At 38.9% G+C, this 19,044-nt stretch overlaps 2 protein-coding genes and 1 long non-coding RNA gene across 3 annotated transcripts in view; all 3 read left to right on the forward strand.

The window, feature by feature from the left end:
• Positions 1-712: 712 nt before the first annotated feature.
• LOC137022628 (uncharacterized) lies at positions 713-2,187 on the forward strand. Its single transcript, XM_067389039.1, has 5 exons — positions 713-1,126; positions 1,214-1,273; positions 1,451-1,573; positions 1,887-2,006; positions 2,129-2,187. The coding sequence occupies exons 1-4, from the start codon at positions 778-780 to the stop codon at positions 1,961-1,963; spliced, it is 609 nt and encodes a 202-aa protein (XP_067245140.1). The 5' UTR covers positions 713-777; the 3' UTR covers positions 1,964-2,006; positions 2,129-2,187.
• A 2,186-nt stretch (positions 2,188-4,373) lies between these two features.
• LOC137023015 (uncharacterized) lies at positions 4,374-4,892 on the forward strand. Its single transcript, XR_010895459.1, has 3 exons — positions 4,374-4,464; positions 4,569-4,634; positions 4,828-4,892. It is a non-coding gene; the product is annotated as an uncharacterized lncRNA (long non-coding RNA).
• Positions 4,893-10,255: 5,363 nt separating this feature from the next.
• The window catches only part of dusp22a (dual specificity phosphatase 22a), a 104,227-nt gene continuing 95,438 nt past the window's right edge, over positions 10,256-19,044 (forward strand). Inside the window, exons 1-3 of the mRNA XM_067389347.1 lie at positions 10,256-10,265; positions 10,885-10,967; positions 11,439-11,488. Coding sequence (XP_067245448.1) covers positions 10,256-10,265; positions 10,885-10,967; positions 11,439-11,488 — 143 coding nt within the window. The remainder of the gene's footprint in view (positions 10,266-10,884; positions 10,968-11,438; positions 11,489-19,044) is intronic.

The following is a 19,044-nucleotide window of genomic DNA, read 5'->3' on the forward strand; positions in this document are numbered from 1 at the left end:
GGGCACCATGGATAGGTCCAAAAACATGTAGATCAAACCATGTCCTTAATACGGAATATAAAAAAGTCCGTCCTCCAAAACCGACTGAGGTCTCTGAAATGACAGTAACAGAGGACCGCCTAAGAGAGGAACTATACAAGCAGAAGGTAAAAACACAATTCATTAGATTTTCTATTTTTAGTTGCCATTATTTTCAAAAACATGTCTCCTCATACATTTAATTTGTTTTATTTTATAGGTTCAGGTGGTTAGGAAATTATGTAAGGAGTGTAGGTTAGATTCGTCTGGATCACGAGCTGACCTCCTTCTGAGATTGTCAAATGAAATGAAGTCAAGGCAGACATACAACAAGGTTTTTCAAAAGATCTGGGCTGCTTCAGGTAGGCTACATTTTACATAGTTTACTTTGTGTGTGCTAGCATTATTTTGAAGGGTTTGCCCCTGGGTAGAATAACTTCCAAAGGTGCCTCTCTTTAATTATCTGACTTTTATTTTCAGTGTACTCTGTACGGATGAAGCCCTTTTTAGTTGGTTAAACAACTTTTTTTCCCCCCATCTCAGGTGGTTGGGCTGTAATTGTAATTGTAATTGGGCATGCCCAATGTTATCATATATGACTTTGCACGTGGGTTAGCAACCCACATGAATCTTAGAGAACCAGAAAGTTTGCCTTTCAAACCCTTTGAAGGACGGTTAAGCCCCCCAACTCCAGACAACATAGCCAAAGCCAAAGATGGGAAACTTAAGGTCTCACTACCTTGGCTGAATTGTAAAAAAATGATTCCAGACCCTGAAGGCCATCCAGTGACTGGTTCAGCAGAGCATTATGCTCTGTATGATCGGTTCCACGAGGACAATACGAAAGATCCCCGTGATGTCCTGCGGAAGCTTCGCACGGTCCCACAACTGGCTGGAAAAGTAAACAGTCAAGTTGCAGAACAGCTATTTTCCAGAATGAAGAAAAATAATTACTTTTTAAACATGGCTTTACCTTCAACACATCTGTTCCTTATGAGGAATATTATACACCATCATAACACGTACAGAAATGAACAACGTCTAGGCAACATAAAAAAGGCTTTTGGAAATGATGTCACAATGAACAGGCACAGCCAGGCAGTGTTGGGTAATTATTTTTTTTTCTTTTTAAGCAATTCTGTTTTAAATGCAGCACATTTATTGCTCAATTTTGAAATAATTATTTAATTTTTAGTAAATCCAGTATCCCCAGAGAAGGTCTCCACTGTTCCAATGGGCATTGATGTACCAACTGGTAAGTAATGAGGGACTCATTCTGCTCTTCTCTTGTCAAATTCTTAATTATGTTTTTCTGTATGACAAAAGGCTTATGGAATATCAGTGCTAAGAACTTCTTTCATTTGATGGTTTAGCTTTTTTGAACATAGTCTGACCTGTATGAATAGGAACACTTGGTCATTTTCTGCTTTAGTTTCAGCAGAGCCAGTGCCCAAGACAGCATCCCTTGACACTCCCAAGGCAGCTCCCAAGACTGTGCCCATGCCATCGTTCCTCGCTGCGCCAAAGCCAGCACCCTTCGGCTTCTCAAAACTGTGTAAGCCCTGGGAAAAAGAATTGAATCCTATCCAGGACAAACTGATAAGCTAATTAATGTGATTTGTTTGCCATACCTCACACTGTTATCTGATTGTTAGTTATGAGTGTAACAGATATTTGATCTATGATCTGTACAGGCCACACCCCACAGTGTGCATGTCACCCACTGTGTAATTGCACAGTGTAACCATGATATAGTGAAAGTTTATCATCTACATGTTTTTAAGTCTTTCTGGTTTAAATATTAAAGTCATTGTAAACCATCCGAATGCAAGAATATTTGCTCCTGTATTAATAATTGTTATTTACAGCTCAGCTATGTTCTGGACACGAGACGGCCTGGAGCAGAAATTATTATAAAAGAAGGGCCCACATGTCTCACCCGTGAAGAGTTTTGGAGCCTAGGGTTACAAAGAGACATGGATTCCCAGGTGCATAGTGGGAAGTTTGTAAAAAAATAGGAGGGGATTAGTCATTTTTGTATTTTTTTTTATTGATTGTTTTTTTTGTTGTTGTTTTTTTTATGATATTTGCTTTGGTTGTTTTCTTGTAGATTGGGAATGCCTGCTTCAAATTGATTCATGAAGCAGCTCAGCAACATGTATGTGACATGTATAGAAACACAAGATTAAAGCCTAAATTAACATATGTACTGTATGTTACTGTATTCTTTCATATTATTGTCTACTTTCAAAGTAGTTACATGCTTTCAGTTTTGTTTTTTTGTTTTTTGTTTTTTCGATAGGGAAAAGACATATATATATAGAGGACATGTACGTAATTCCTACATGGAAGCGTACACCAAAAAACATGGCTTTCCAGGGAGTATGCATAAAATAAAATATGTATGTGGTTACAGAAATGTAGATCTGCATAATGACAAGACATTTGATTAATGTTAGGAGGATGTTGACATGAAAGACTTGTTGGTGTTTCCAGCATGGACCAACTCAAATGGGCCAGAACACTTCATTCTCTGTGTAAGGGATTGGTACTGTTGCAAGTTTCTAGATAGTACATGTAGTGGTAATTGTTAAATCATGAAAGTTCAAACTGTCAATTCCAGCTCTACTTTTTGTCCTAATGACTTTTAAAATGTTGTGTATCTTTTACCAAATATCACATTATAGATCATGAAGCCACTCATGAGAGAGATTGTCTTTTTAGACTCACTGTATGCAATGCATGAGTCTGGATTTGGTGATGATGAGTACAGAGCCATTTTTAGGTTCACAAATGAGGCATACTGTTTGACATGTTCATATAACAATTTATATTTTCGGCTACATTCTTATAGCCTGTACTGATAATATTTTGGCTACATTATTATCATTTTAATTTTTAATTTTTTTTTTGTTTTTGTAGGAATCTTGCACAAACGATAGATCCTGGGAGCTGGACTGAAAAGACGGCATGATATTGCGGTGATTAATAAATGGACATTTAGATACTCTAAACAAATATAATTATATCCCATATTCTGCATATCATGTACATGTCATAGTTTAAAAGAGTGGCTGTGGCTTTCATCTATTTGAGTTGTGTGTTACCTTTTTTGCTGCTTTTAGGGATTGCCACGCCAAACCTTTGGAAATGACTGCGGGATTTTCATGCTTATGGTAAGGTCTCAATTTTTTGTCAACTATATACAAGTATCTGTCAACATTGTGAATAAAATGTCTTCCATCTTTTCTATTGCAGTATACCCTTTGCATTGTGACAGGTGTGGGGTTTGACTTCCAGGAGGTTAGTTGATTTAAAAAAAAAAAAAAAAAAATGTACAAGGAAATTTCTCACTTTTACATGTTGTCTGTGTGTACACTCTTCGTCATGAAGAAAATAGATACATCATGAACTAAAGATTCTCCTCATCACTGTCACTCATCTTTCAGATGGACATGCCTTTAATTCGAAAGTGGTGGTGTCTTCTTTTGATGGAGCACTTCAAAATAGAAGGGTATGACACCACTAAACAATATATGTATATTAATTTCTGTACAAACAGACTGGAACTCCCTGTGCTTTAAACAGTTTTAAACCACACCTTTCAGTCAATTAGACATTTGTGTGTGTCACTTGTGCACCAAATGCCTTAGTTTTTGCCTATGCAGTACTTTAGATTAATCTTCTTAATGTCTGAAAGGCATGGTCAGCGGTTTGCCTTCTGGACTGATGAGGCCAGAAGCTTGGTCCAAGGAACACTTCAGCCTGTCTACAGAGTGCCAAGACAGAGTGCTGTCTCTGAGAAGGTCCCAGTCCACATTGAGTCTGTGGATGACCGCACCACAGAAGAAAAGAGACTGGTGGACTTTATAGTAAAGTTACAGGGATCTGAGGAGCATTTGGTGGTACTATTGTATCTTTTAACTATGCTGCAAATTATTGTATCTTTTATCTTAAAAGTATACATTTCTTATAAATAACTGTTTTTGTACCATGGTTTGTCCATAAGGGTGTACTCAACGGGAAGCCCTCTAAGTGGTTACATAAGGTAACCTCTTCCCGGGTGCCTGTCTACCTCGACAGTGAGGAACAGCAGGACATCTTGTTTTCTTATCTGAGAGGATTGCTGGATAGAACACCAACAGAATTAAGCTTCACAGATGCAGTGCAGTTCATCTGTGATGTTCTTTTTCCGGAGGTATGCCGGTCCATGTAATGTTTGTTTGTGTCCTGCTCCTGCACTTACAAAAGCTACTGTATAAACTTCATGCTGGTGCTACTTGTGTATGGACCCATGTTTAATAGCTTGCTGTTCAGTAGTGCTATAACATTATATTTATATTAATGTTTTTCATAGGCCATCATATATGCCCTGGCTGCCCTCCGGAATTTGTCCTTGCAGGAGGCTGAGGAGGTCTTCCTTTCTGGACCAGATTATCATTTCAGGTCAGAGTACAATATGAATTATTTTTGCACAATGCCTAGTGCACCATTTTGCTACTGATATTTCTGTTATCAAAAAAGTGATTGTTCTCTGATAACTATTTCAGTGAAGTGGAAGAATTTAATAGAAAGATTGACAAACAACTGAGGAAAGAAGGGAGACCATTCAATTGGTGGGTATTGCTCTTATGTACTTAGACATTTGAAGTTTGTAATTTGATGTCAGTAACATGAATATTCTGTTTGGCTCTCTTTCTAAAACTCCAACAGTGCATAAGTGTTAAATCATATATATTCCAGTTGAATATGTTAAACAAATGTTTCTTATTTATCTCTCTCTCTGTCTCTCGCTCTATCTTTCTCTAGAGTTGAAGCCTACAGCCATTCTATCCATGCAGCAACTGATGGAAAAGGGGTTCGCTTTGGTGCTGTTGTCGCAAAAATATATAATATATATATAAATAAATAAACATTCGTGAATCATTCTTGTGTCTTGTCTTGCCTCTCAACAACCTTTAAAATATCGGCTGTAATTTAGTGACTGCATACGCTGATTCCAACTTTAACTTACCTGATAATGAGCTAATTCACTTTAAGGAGGTTAATCAATATACTGTATAATTCAAGAGACTAAGACTTTTAAAGTTCTCCATTTTTTTACAATTGTTTTAAAATTGATATACAATTTTCATTTATATTTTGTGTAAATTCATGTTTAAATTTAAAATTGTGACTCAAAGCACACTTAGTAATTAACCTCTGCTGCATTTTGAATCAAAAATCACATTTAAAAACAAATACTACTGAGATTAATATATTGATGCTATATACAAACATGACTACAAACTAAACTAACAGGGCCCTAGAACTGCGGTCCTGAAACTGCAGCCATCGCTATATCATCCAATACGGTAGGTGGCGCTGTCACGAAAAACTAGGGTCCTAGAACTGCGGTCCTAGATCTGCGGTCCTGAAACTGCAGCCTCCGGTTGTGCAGGAACATACTATTGGTCAAAACTGATGTTTGGAACTCTATGGGTGACGTCACGGACACTACGTCCATATTTGCAGGAGTCAAAATTATAAATCCTCGATAACTTTTAGTCAGCTTTGACGAAACGTCTTTTTGAAGTGACTAGAAGCATTGTCACCTGACCTGAATACTGCACGCTGATTTGCTAAAACAAACATTAGTTTCTGTACACAAACAACAAGGGCGCTTGTCGGTTTCTGCTGTAAAATGTGAATTTGCCTTGACATGCCTTGACAGTGGACAATGCTGGCTTTTCTGACAAAAATATTTAGGGTTCAGAACGTGCTATATGTGGAAAATAACACACAGCAGTTAGTTCATTTATTTTTTAAAGTGGCGTTTATCGTTTTTTGCAAATTAACTCTTCATTTGTAATTCAGAAAGGGATACTGGAAATGCTGGCAGGGGCTCAAATGCAAAAAAAAAAAAGGCTTATCAAAAAGAAAATAATGTAGAATGATTGATTGTTGTTTGCTAATGTTGTGATCTTTTTTATGATATGCACAAATAAATTGTTAATGTGCTTCAAGAAGACTTCTGCTTAAGAAGAACTTAAAGGTGCTAAAGAGGATGTTTTGTTTTATACATTTTTGCATTATTACTTGAAACTGTCTTTACTAACTGATAAAAGACTATTTATTAGGTGCACTGAAAGGAATAATATTAATATACATCATCTGTGCATGAGGTAGGGCCTTAAAAACATCAGCATGATCGCGTAAACGATTGGCCCTCTGGCTTGTCAATCACTTCCGTGACATTCCTTGTGAGAGACGTGCGCAGATTGGCCCTCTGGCTTGTCAATCACTGCCGTGACGTTCCTTGTGAGAGACGAGCGCGGCTGCGTGCTCCAGTAACTTTCCACACTCCACAGGCGCCGCATGCGATTTTTTTTGTCCGGAGACAGGAGTAACAACTGCAGATTATGAGATACCTGCGGTGAGTCCGACATAATGAATCCACTAACACGATACAGCGAATGCCGGTGGTAAACACTCGTGTTCCAGTACTCGTACACGAGTTTTGGGAGGCGTTCCCTCGAAAGGAGGGCGGGGTTGTTCTTACGCATGCGCTCAATTCAAAAACTCAGTAACAGTCTTTGGTTTCTCAGTCGACGAAAAGATCACCTTTAAGTAAGCAAAGTGTAATAATTCCAGTCATTATTTCCCATAATCCCCCTGCCTATCACCTGCACTCACTCCACCAATCAGCAATCACCCACACCCAGCTGCAGCACATTACCTGGACTATTTAAGCCTCTCTCATTCTCACATTCATTGCAAGGTCTTGTATTACTACGGTTTGCATTTCTGAGCGTTTGTCATTGTTTTTGTCTGCCTGTTATTGACCCAGTCTGTTTCCTGTGCATGATTCTCTGCTGCCTGCCCTTTGGACTATTTTGTCTCTCTTGGACTTGTGACTGATATCAGCCTGTCATGACTTACTGCCTGTTCTTCGACCACGTATTTGTCTATCCTTTGCCGTACCTGTTTGCCACTGTTTGATCATTGCCTGTTTGACCATGAGATCTGTTCAATAAAGCCTGCACATGGATCCCACGTCATGTCCCGGCTCGTTACACAAAGTCTGTACTAAAATGGTTTGTTCCTATAGGTGTGAAATGTCTTGTCTGACTTGCACAGACAGTCAGCAACCCCACAAAAGTTACGACAGAAAATACGACGGTTGTCGCATTGCTCTGCATTGTGCTGCAACAGCATGATGTTGTCTACACTGGATGCGACAAAGTGACTGTTGCAAATCCATTTGTTCTTCATGTCAGAAATAGCGCGAGCGCTTGAAGTATGTCAGAAGTAGAATGAGGCATCAGTTTATTTTCAAGAATTTGTTGTGACACACTCATCCATTGTAGACTTATAATGGGTTATATTTTCTTTTTTCATGTTGGCACAGCCATTTGTGTGAGCAGTAAACAGTAATTTTAATAAATTATATGGAAGAAAAACACACATACATCACTCGGTTTTCTGTCGAACAGGAACATCTTTTTTATTTTTTCATTTCCATTTACGGAAGATAGGATATATACACGTGATGTAGTATGAGGGCACACTCATTAAAAAAACGTTAACGCCCCCACTTGCGCTCATACTGTACAGTATACCATTGTAACAATATAACCATTGTAAATAATATAATTGAGTGCTGATCAAATGAAATGATACCTTGTATCAACATGTTTTACATCTCTGATGACACACTGGGTTCTTTGACAAAGCAATGGCACCTTGGTTATCTTCAAAGATTTGTACTGGCTCATACAGACAGTCATTTTCCATGCTGTTCAACAACTGTACAAGATATATACTTTCCAGTGTGGTTGCAGCCAGTGCCATATACTCTGCTTTACATGTAGAAAAAGTAACTTTGACTTCCAGGAAATCAGATGGCCATTTTGAGCAAGACTAAAACTGTATCCTGTCATACTCCACCTGTAATTTAGATCTGATGCCCAATCACTGCATCACTGTATGCCACAAGTTTAAGTTTTCCTTCACTTTTCTTGTAACAGTTCATGATCAGTTGAACCTTTTAAGTATCATCACATGTTTAACTGTAGACCAGTGTTGTTTATTTGGACCAGACAGGTATTGAGATAGATTACTGACACATAACTTAGATCAGGTCTTGTACATGTCATCAGATAGATCAAACTACCTACAGCCTCACAGTACCTTTTAGGATCAACAGGATCACCATCACTGTTTTAGTCAAGCTTTTGCTCACATGGTGTTGACCTTTTTACAGTCTGACATATTGACATATCTTTTGAAATGTACCTTTTCTGATCTTTCCCAGATCTTTCATTTTGAATTTTCCCATCTGTATATTTTCATGTAATTCATTAAATCATTGTTACTGGCAAAAATAATCAGATCATCAACCCAGATTATTATAATCACTCTCTATCTTAGTTTGTTTATGTACACACAGATATCAGCTAAATTCTGAACAAATCATTCTCACTGAGGTAGGCATGAAACATTTTATTCTAGTTTTTACCTGACTGTTTTAAACCATACAGTGACTTGTTCAGTTTACAGTTTTTTTTTTTTTTTTTTTTTTCTCCTACGTCTGACTTCACTTCAAATCTTTCTGGCTGTTCCATGTAAATCTAACAGTCAATTGGAGCATGCAAATAAGCAGTTTTTACATCCATCTGATGGAGGTCAGGATCATTTTGTGCCGCCATTTGCATCAAGGCTAAGTGATATTTGCTGTTTGGGAGAAAGACTCCTTGAAATCTACACTCATCACTTGACTATAGCCTTTTGTTACATATCTGGCCTTTTATGCTTCAGTCTCATTTACATTATTTTTGATAGCAGATGAGACTGACGTGTCTATTTTAGGTTTCACAGGACTTAAATTTATGGTAAAGACTGTACATTTTATTATAATTGTACAAAAGGCCAGGTTGTCTTGATGTCCCGATTCTTGATGATGATTCTGACCAATCACAATGCTTGATGTTACCGCAACATCATCAGCACTGAAGCAAATTATGCTGCCTATAGCGAGGTCAGAAACCTCTCAGATTTCATCAAAAATATCTTAAAACACAAATATCTTGTGTTTTGAACAAAGATCTTGCGGGTTTGGAACGACATGAGGGTGAATAATTAATTACAGGAATTTCATTTTTGGGTGAACTAACCCTTTGACAGACTCCCTGATCAATCTTCTAAATATCGAACTAGGGAACTGACTGAGACTCACTCTAAGTGATCAGGTGCACGATTATCAATTGCTGGACAGTAAAACAGGTAAAAAATACCACACTGAAGAAAGAACCCAAGCCAGAATCTAGAGACCAGAGCATCACAGAGACTATTTAGGCTTGGACCAGTAAACAAGCACCTAGCAACCATTCAGAACACCATAGAATTTAGTTATGCTTGTATTTTTCAGATCTTTTTATACATTTTATCAGTTCATGCATTCCCTGGGAATTAAACCCACGACCTTGATATTATTACCGCCATGCTCAACTGTTTGAGCTACAGGAGTATTATTGTTGATATTTGCTTGCTCCCACTCACTGACTGAATGTCTGTCAATGTTCAGCAGCATTTAGACCTGGTGAGCACTACAATCTTCTTAACCCTTATGCGGTCCAGTTTTTGGAGGATTTATTTATTTGGAGGATTGATAATATTTTTTAAATTTATATAAATAAAAAATATTTTTTTAAAATAGGTTTTTATACAAAAACAGCTTTTTATGTAAAATTCACTTTATAAAAGACCCACATTTCTAAATTTCATTCATGGGGATAACATGGATAATTTGACATGGTTTAGTGTAAGATTTTTGCCCATCTTTTGGAAAATGCAGTTTTAAAAGTAAAAAAAACTATCATTTTTATCAGTAGATGGCTGCAGAGCTCCACTATATGCTATGTGTTATTTGAATGACTGAAAGACATCTTTTCATACATTTTTTTCAGTTGGATTCATATCTAAATATTATGAAATCATAATTATAACAATAAAGGGTACTTTTTGTCAAAGTTTAGTATTTTTTGTAATGAAAAAAAATAGTTTTTCAATATTGTTACATTATGATGAGACTCCACTGTGAAAATGGACAAAATTCATCCATTTAATTTTTAATTTTTAAATTATTTTTTTCAGTACAAAAAAAATGCTAAACTTTGACAAAAAGTAATTTTTATTGTTATAATTGTGATTTCATAACATTTAGATATGAATCCAACAAAAAAAAACTTATGAAAAGATGTCTTTCAGTTAGTCAAATAACATCGCAAATAGTGGAGCTCTGCAGCCATCTACTGGTAAAAGTGATTTTTTTTATACTTTTAAAACTGCATTTTTTAAAACGGCAAAAATCTTACACTAAACCATGTCAAATTATCCATGTTATCCCCATGAATGAAAGTTAGAAATGTGGGTCTTTTATAAAGTGAATTTTACATAAAAAGCTGTTTTTGTAAAAATATTTATTTATTTATTTATATAAATTTAAAAGATACGAGAAATCCTCCAAAAACTGCACAAATATAAAGTAAAAACATTAATAAACAGAGTAAAATTACATTTGTTTTTTAAAAAGCAGTTATTTTATAACAAAATTAAATTTTATTGCCTGGGGTCTGTGGAGACCCCGAAGACCCTGAGTGTACCTTTTTTTTTTTTTACACTAACATAAAAACAAGCTATCACTCCAATTTTTTTTTTCTTTGTAGATCTAGAAAGTGTTAACAACGGTACAAAGTTTCATGTCATTTGGACAAAGAGAATATTTTTTTTTATTTGAGCAAACATCGTTTGGGGTCTAAAAAGACCCCAAAGACCCTATAAGGGTTAAGCACTTAAATTGAAAACTATAATTTTGTCATCAAACAGACTTCGAAAACAGAGACAGTCTTTCCCGCAATGGCATCACTCATATCCTCTCCGTGTGCAACAATGCCAAGCCTGTGTTAGAGGTAAGAACAGTGTTCCACAGAGACCACAAGAAGAGAACTTTTCCATTTATGCTCTGGCACTGTAATGTATTGACAATAAGGAAATGTAACTTCTTAATGGTACGTGGAGCTAAGTTCAGGACAGTTTGAGGCATGTTTTGTATGCTTTAAACATGTTCACAAAAAATTATGTGAATGTATAATAACTTTAATCTGACAAGATGTAGTGGTTTATTTATAGGAATGTTGAAACTGAATGATGCTGCTTGTTGCATTAATTTCAGTATGTGTGTTATGAGCAGCAGGGGGCAGCGATGATAAACTGTACAGCTGTTGTTCATTTAACCTTTCATTATGAGTTCCACCTGAAAATTTTATCATACACACAACATATGGGTTCTTTCCAGAAACAAACACATAAGCACTACAACACTTAAGCACATTTGAGAAGGTGTATTTTAACTATCTAATTGTTTTTGCTCTCTCCATTAGGACATGACCTATCTGTGCATTAATGCAGCTGATGCCTCCAGCCAAAATTTGTGAGTCACATTCACACACACACACACACACACACACACACACACACACACACACACACACACACACACACACACACACACACACACACACACACACACACACACACACACACACACACACACACACACACACACACACACACAATCAGAAATATATAAGACTGTATTTATACCAGAATGACTTTCTCAATTTGTATAAACTTTGAATCATATTTAGAATGGCTCACTCACTGTAGAATTTGTCAGAGTAATTTGAAAACTACAGCTGTTCCTCACAGTCACATGACTCTCTTATGATGACAGAATTTTGCAGAATTATAACGTAATTAATCTGTGTGTGTGTGTGAGAGTGACTGTGAGAGAGAGAGAGAGAAGAGAGAAATTTCTTATTCTTATCTTATGTGGAATATGCCTACTGCCCTACTATATAAAAGGCAAAAAAAGATATGTGTATGTTAGAATTCACAGTATTCTTTAAACAGTGTGCAAAATGTACCCAGATAACCTTCTACTTCTGACAAGATTGAAGTGTGCATCCGACGGACACTTGATTATCTCATGAGGCCACAAGTGAGGAGTTGAAATTGGCTGTGAAGTGACGCAATTGATGAATTCACATTACATGGCAGATGCAATGGGCCTCATTTATCAATCTAACATAGAAATGAGCGCAGAAATTGTCTTACGACAGGGTTCTCATGTGATTCATCAAACATTCGTATGCTGGCAATCCTATAGTATGAATGATCGTACATTGAAAAATGTGGCGGCTGAAAACAATCATCATTTAAATATATATAGTTTGGAAGCCTCGCTCCTATAGTTTATGACACAGAGAAACATAACCTGGCCAAGAAGAAGAAGTAATCTCATGAAAGAGAAATTAATCTTATACCAATAATACCGGTTAACCTCGTAATCGCAAACAATTACATTAATTTATGTCAACACAAAATGTGCTTTATTGGCATGATAATTGTTACAATGTATTGCCAAAGCATTTCTATTTTTTTCTAACATCAACATTTACATTTACATTTATTCATTTGGCAGACGCTTTTATCCAAAACGCCTTACAAGTGAGGAATACAAGCGAGCCTTCTTGACAAGCCAAATAGACACAAGAAGTGCTCAAAATACAAGTTTTAGGCAGTGCTCAGAATATCATAACTACAATAGAGAGGGATAAAAGGAAGTGAAAGGATAGGTATAGGTATTTTTTAAATTTATTTTTAAATTTTTTATTTTAGGATGACGATAAGTGCTCATGAAAGAGATCAGCTGTATTTTCAGCTGTATTTTGAATAATGCCAGGGATTCTGCACTCCGGATGAAGGCAGGAAGATCGTTCCACCAGCAAGAGACAGTGAACGAGAATGTCCTGGAGAGTGATTTCGTGCCTCTCTGTGATGGTACCAAGCCTGTGGTAGATCTGTAAGCAAGCGTCAATGCCTTGAATTTGATGTGAGCAGCAAGTGGTTGTTACGGGATACAGGAGATGGACACAGAAGTAACAGGTAATGGTTGGTTTATTGACCACAGTAAAGCGTGCAACAACAAACAGGTGAGTGAACTGGTGATAGTTGTATTAGAGCAGGTGATATGAGGAATAGTTACTGTCCTTTTTTTTTCAGGTAGAAGTATGTTGGAGCTTGAAGATCGCTGGAGTTACTTGGAGCTGGCTGACACACACCCACACAGCAGACAGGGCACACGAAGGGAAGGAGAGACGCTTGGAGACAGGTGAGTATACGAAGAGGAGTCCTTAAGGTAAGCATCACATTAAGTATATGCGAACGAGACCGGACATCGAGTGCTGTGTGCGTGTGTGTGAAATAGTGCTGCTGATGAGTGAGGTGATGAGGTGCAGGTGGCGGTGATCAGTACTCTGTCTGGAGACTGCGTGCGTTGTGATTGGGTGACATTGTAACCTGACGTGTCTGTGACAGTGGTAGCCAGTGCAGAGAGATGAGGCTTGTTTGAGATGAGCAAATTCTGCGCAGAATCGATCAACGGTGACCACCGCGAGATGCATGCCGGTTAGAAATGTGTCCGAGGGTGGTCCGCCTTGCTCTGATGTCATGCTGACGTGTGTCAAAAACCTCTCGCGAGGGCGAGGTGGACGTGTCGGATTCTGCAGTCGAGCGCAGTTCCTCTCCACAGACTGCGCTGACCAAAAGCACGATGGGAAACGACTTGATGACGATACAGCTTAAAGCTTATTGGTTTAAACAACCGTGATGTATTGATCTCTTTTAAAATGTTTGATTTTGAAACACTAATACCATGATTTTATGCGTATAAATTATGTGTGAATATTCCAAAAGTCTCTGAGAGTGCGATCTCTCTGTGGGTTATGTGATTGTTATCATATTTATAAAAATATATAAAAACATGTCTGTAATTAAAATAAAAATGATTGATACACACATCCTTCGAAGTACTTTGGGTGTATTTTTCATTATGTTTATTTTAATTTAAAAGCAACAGAACGTAAATTACATCCAGTTTATCAGCAACACAGCGCACGAGTGTGAATCCCGCGATATCCGCCTTTGATCTCGCAGGTGTCTGATGCACTCAGAGAACGGAGAATTGTCCATCTTGCCTGCACTTTTTTCACTCCTCCCCTCACTGCAGCCGCCTACTCTCGGCTGAACTTAAGGCGAGGCTAGGCGCATCTCAAACAAGCCTATGAAGAGAGGTGTGACGTGTGCTCTTTTGGGCTTGTGAAAGACAAGACGTGCTGTAGCGTTCTGAATCATTTGTCAAGTCAAGTCAAGTCACCTTTATTTATATAGCACTTTTTACAATGTAGATTGTGTCAAAGCAGCTTTACATTGATAACTGGTACATTATTTTGGCTGCACAGGAGCTCTTAAAGAATAGTGTCAATGTAGGCAGATCAAAGCAATATTGAATATAAAATGTCAAGTCAAATTTCTAAGCAAGCCAAAGCCTAAGCAAGCCAAAGGCGATAGCGGCAAGGAACCCAAACTCCAACATGTGACATCAGGTGGCAAACAAGTGGCAAATAGTGTTAAAATGGAGAAAAAAATCTTGGGAGAAACCAGGCTTAGTCGGGGGACCAGTTCTCCTCTGGTGAACAGTGCTTTGTTACGACTCAGGTTGCTATCATAAGTCCGATAAGATCGCAACATTCAACGTATTTATAATTTATCATTTATTTGTAGAGGCTTGATTGTGCATGATGGCAGTCCAGCCAGAAGAGTGTTGCAGTAATCAAGCCTAGAAATGACCAGGGCCTTTGTAATGTGGTCTTTGAAGGTCAGTTGGTCATCAAGGATTACTCCAAGATTTCTGGCCGAATTTGATGAGGTAATTGAGGATGTACCTTGCTGGATCCTGAAATCATGCTTTAGAGTCAGATTGGCAGGGAAGACGAGAAGCTCAGTCTTTGCCAGGTTGAGCTGCAGATGATGTTCTTTCATCCATGCCAAGATGTCTGCCAGACAGATTGAGATTTGTGCAGCTACTGTGGGATCATCTAGTTGGAATGAAAGGAAGAGTTGTGTGTCATCAGCATAGCAATGGTAGGAGAAACCACGTGCCTGTATGATGGGACCAAGTGATGTAGTGTAAATGGAGAAGAGGAGGGGTCCAAGAACTGAACCCTGAGGAACCCCTGTGGTCAGTTGATGAGCTTTGGATACCTTCCCTCTCCAGGCAACCCTGAAAGACCTTCCTGTGAGATAGGATTCAAACCAGAGAAGCGGAGTACCTGTGATGCCCAGTGATGAGAGGGTGGACAGAAGGATCTGATGATTCCCCGTGTCAAAGGCAGCAGATAGATTGAACAGAATGAGAACTGATGATTTGGAATCAGCCTTTGCAATCCGCAAGGATTCAGTGACCGACAGCAGTGCAGTCTCGGTTGAGTGGCCACTCTTGAAACCAGATTGATTGACGTCCAATTGATTGCCCTGTGAGAGAAGATGACACCTGTGTAGTGAACAGCACATTCTAGGGCCCAGTTTATGGCCGGGCCCCTCTTTGTCCGTAACAGCGGACAAACGTTTGCTACATTTTGATTGGATCTTGGTGGCCTAACACAAACAAACTGTCCAACGCCATCAGATAAAGATGGAAGGAAAACATCCAGACCTCTCTTAGAGGGTAAGAAGAAGACCTCTTGTACCAAGCCTGAGAAGGACAAGGCTTCTCATTGGTCCACAGGCAGTTACTGCCCTTCACCCATCTAGTCATTACTTCCTAAAGTTGGCCAGAGACTGCCATAAAAATTCCTTGGGACCTTAGCAGAAATGGGTGAAACAAAGAGAGATCACAAAGATCCATCCGAATCCATTCAAAACTATGTTTGAAAACCTTAGAACTGATGCAAACTACACATCCATTTGATACTTATTCACCGAAATAAGTATTCTCAGTGACAGCCATTTGTAGTGCAACATCTGATACAAATACAGCTGTTAATGTACAATTGAATGACAGTTCAATCTTTTTCCATCATGTTTAGTCTCTATTTGTTTAGAATATTGCCAAAGGTATTCTGGTGGTGGTTTGGAAAGTGAGAAATGCATTGGTAAACTTTAAAGACACTGTAAAGACTTCCAACTTTGTGCTTTATGCAAATGAGTTCCACAGGGGAGAGAAGGGTGGGCCACACTCTGTGTGTCCCCTCTGATGCCAGCAGCCAATCACAGCACTCGAATGGAGAAGCGCCAAAATGCAATCTCCTCCTCATCGGAAATGGATAATGGTACCCTTTCTACCGACACTCCTTGTTCTGAGTCTGCCCTTCAAACAGGGAAAGACGTAACAGATATTGTTCTGAGTCTGCCCTTGAAAGGGGGAAGACGTAACAGATATAGCGTTCTGAGTCTCCCATCGGGTGAGACATAACAGATATTGTTCTGAGTCCCGGCTTGCGAAGCTGAGACACAACAGATACACGGTTCTGGGTCTTAACTCTGTAAGGAGTGAGACATTAACAGATATACCGTTCTGAGCCTCTGGTCCATCCAGAAGAAACAACAACAGAGACGACCACGTTCTAAGCTTCCAGCTTTTGAGGAAAGAGACATTAACCAACACTACGTTCAAAGTTTCAGTCCAGCGAGACCGTGACGACATCTGCAACAAGGTTAAGCTCAGGAGAGCAAACCTTCACTTCAAGGTACCTTCGTCTGCGTGTTCCAGATGGTTAAGGACCTTCTGCACCTACGCCAGGGCCTCGTCTGCGTGTTCCAGATTTTAGGACCCTTTGGTGCTCTAGGAGATCAGCATCCCACAGAGCTTCGTGTTCAAGACTGTTGAAACAGATTCTGGCTCCTCTCCCCACTGCATTGTCACCCGGCACAACCAGTGGAAGACGTCACCGTCATCGGACTCGACCAAGTGGAACGTAAATATCACTTAACCAAACCTCTTTCCAGAGACCTTGGCATTGTTGTATTTTATCAGTATATAATTTCCTAATTTCCATTAGATGTAATATAGCTGATGTTAGTTAATAACAAATAATCTCTCGTTTATTTGTTTGGTGCATAATAAGGTTCTCCACCTTATTATTTTCAGAGAAACAGTTTATCTTTCCATAAGATAACGTAACTCTTCCATAGCCACACTCAACTTAATCACTTGTATTGTATGTATCTTATGCACTTTATTCCTTTATCATTCATGGTATTAATTTAGTAGTTGTGTTAGTTATTCTTGTTTATCTTTTTGTTAATAAAATTTATTTTATTATACTTGTGTCTTCCTTGTGCTGATAATACAGAAAAGGTTCTACAAGTTAGCAATTTCACCAATCTTTCAAATAAATCAGCTAACCACTTTACATTAATTCTAAATGAATGAAAGCCCCTGTAGGGAGTGAAAGACCCTGACTGGTGCCCTGAACTAGGGAAAGGGGGGAAAGTGGTTATCTGATGTACTCATAACCACACCTTAAGAGACGTGTGATCCAAAATCACAACGTCAGCGGTGACGTGAGTACCAATCCCTATTTTACTTTGCGTCCTTGGATGGACAAAGTAAAAATCACTACACCGGTGAAAACAACTCATTCAAGTGTTTATGCTATGAATGGTAGGAGAGAGACAGGTCTGTAGCTGTCTACAAGTGATGTGTTTAATGTGGGTTTTTTAAGCAGTGGGGTTACCTGAGCTGGAGAACTGACTGCTGATGGTAGATGTTTTGTCAGTGAAAAAATTAGCAAAATTATCAGCAGTTAGGGAGGAGGTGGGTGGTGGTGGAGGGGGACAGAGGAGAGAGTTGAATGTTTTGAAAAGTGTGCGTGTGTTTGTAGCGCTGTTGATTTTGTTGTGGAAATATGAAGATTTATCAGCATGAATTCCAGCTGAAAAGGATGAGAGCAGAGACTGATAGCTACCTAGGTCAGATTGGTCTTTTGATTTGTGCCATTTCCTCTCTGCAGCCCTGAGTTTTGTCCAGTGTTCACGAAGAACATCAGATAACCAGGGATTAGAGGGAGTAGCACGTGCAGGCCTGGATGACAGAAGACAGATACTATCTAGAGATGAAGTTAAGGTGGAACATAAAGTGTCTGTTGCTGTATTCACATCCAGAGATGAGAATTGTGTGGGTGAGGGAAGGGAGGATGATACAGCATAGGAAAGATGAGAAGAAGAAACAAAGCATAGATTTCATCTGAAGGTAACTGGTAGAGGGGTTGGTGGTGAACAAATGGGGAGTCGTAGATTAAAAGTAATGAAGAAATGATCGGAAATGTGCAGAGGTTTTACCAAAATGCTGTCAGTGATGCAGTTGCGTGTGTAAATGAGGTCAAGTTGGTTGCCAGATTTGTGTGTACTTGTGGTGATGAGCCGACTGAGATCGAATGAGGCTAGAAGAGAGAGGAAGTCTGAAGCATAAGGCTTCTCTAGGTGAATGTTGAAATCACCAAATACTACAAGTGGGCTGCCATCCTCTGGGAATGAGGACAGCAGCATGTCCAGTTCCTCTACAAAGGTACCCAGTTCGCCTGGGGGGCGATAAATTACTAAGATATGAATTTTGACAGGAATTGAGATTGTAATAGCATGACACTCAAATGAATTGTTGTTGCAAAGAGAGGAATGAGTTGAGTATTTCCAATTGTCAAATGAGAAGACCTGTGCCCCCATGAGAGAAAGTGAGAGAGCAACATGGTTTGCTGATTCCTCTGGACGAATCCAGGTCTCAGTCAAGCCCAAGATATTGAGATTAGAATTAGTAGCAAAGGCTGGAATGAAGTCAGCTTTGTTAACTGCTGACTGACAATTCCATAGACCCACAGAGACAGAGAGGAGTAAATAGGAAGCAGGTTAGAAGCATTGCGCTGCCTTTTACGTGGGTTAGTGGAGCGTTGCCGAGAGACAACAGGAATGTATTGAAAGCACATGCTGAGGATGAAGGAAAAGGAAAAGTGTGAAAGGAAGGGAAGGAAGAAACTTAAGTGCCTACCGGTGTCCTTGCTCGGTGGAGTCGCGCAGGTAGAGTCACAGGTCTTTACCAGAGGAGGCTGAACACTCCCGCTGATGCTTCCGCAACAGTGTGCACACACAATA

The sequence above is a fragment of the Chanodichthys erythropterus genome, chromosome 7 (assembly GCF_024489055.1).
Source record: "Chanodichthys erythropterus isolate Z2021 chromosome 7, ASM2448905v1, whole genome shotgun sequence".
Lineage (NCBI taxonomy): Eukaryota > Metazoa > Chordata > Actinopteri > Cypriniformes > Xenocyprididae > Chanodichthys > Chanodichthys erythropterus.

Coding starts and splice junctions, on each gene's coding strand:
- LOC137022628 (XM_067389039.1), top strand. CDS start 778: ATGATTCCAGACCCTGAAGGCCATCCAGTGACTGGTTCAGCAGAGCAT. Junction 1,274..1,450: donor GGGCATTGATGTACCAACTG/GTAAGTAATGAG, acceptor TTTCTGCTTTAG/TTTCAGCAGAGCCAGTGCCC. Junction 1,574..1,886: donor CTTCGGCTTCTCAAAACTGT/GTAAGCCCTGGG, acceptor TGTTATTTACAG/CTCAGCTATGTTCTGGACAC.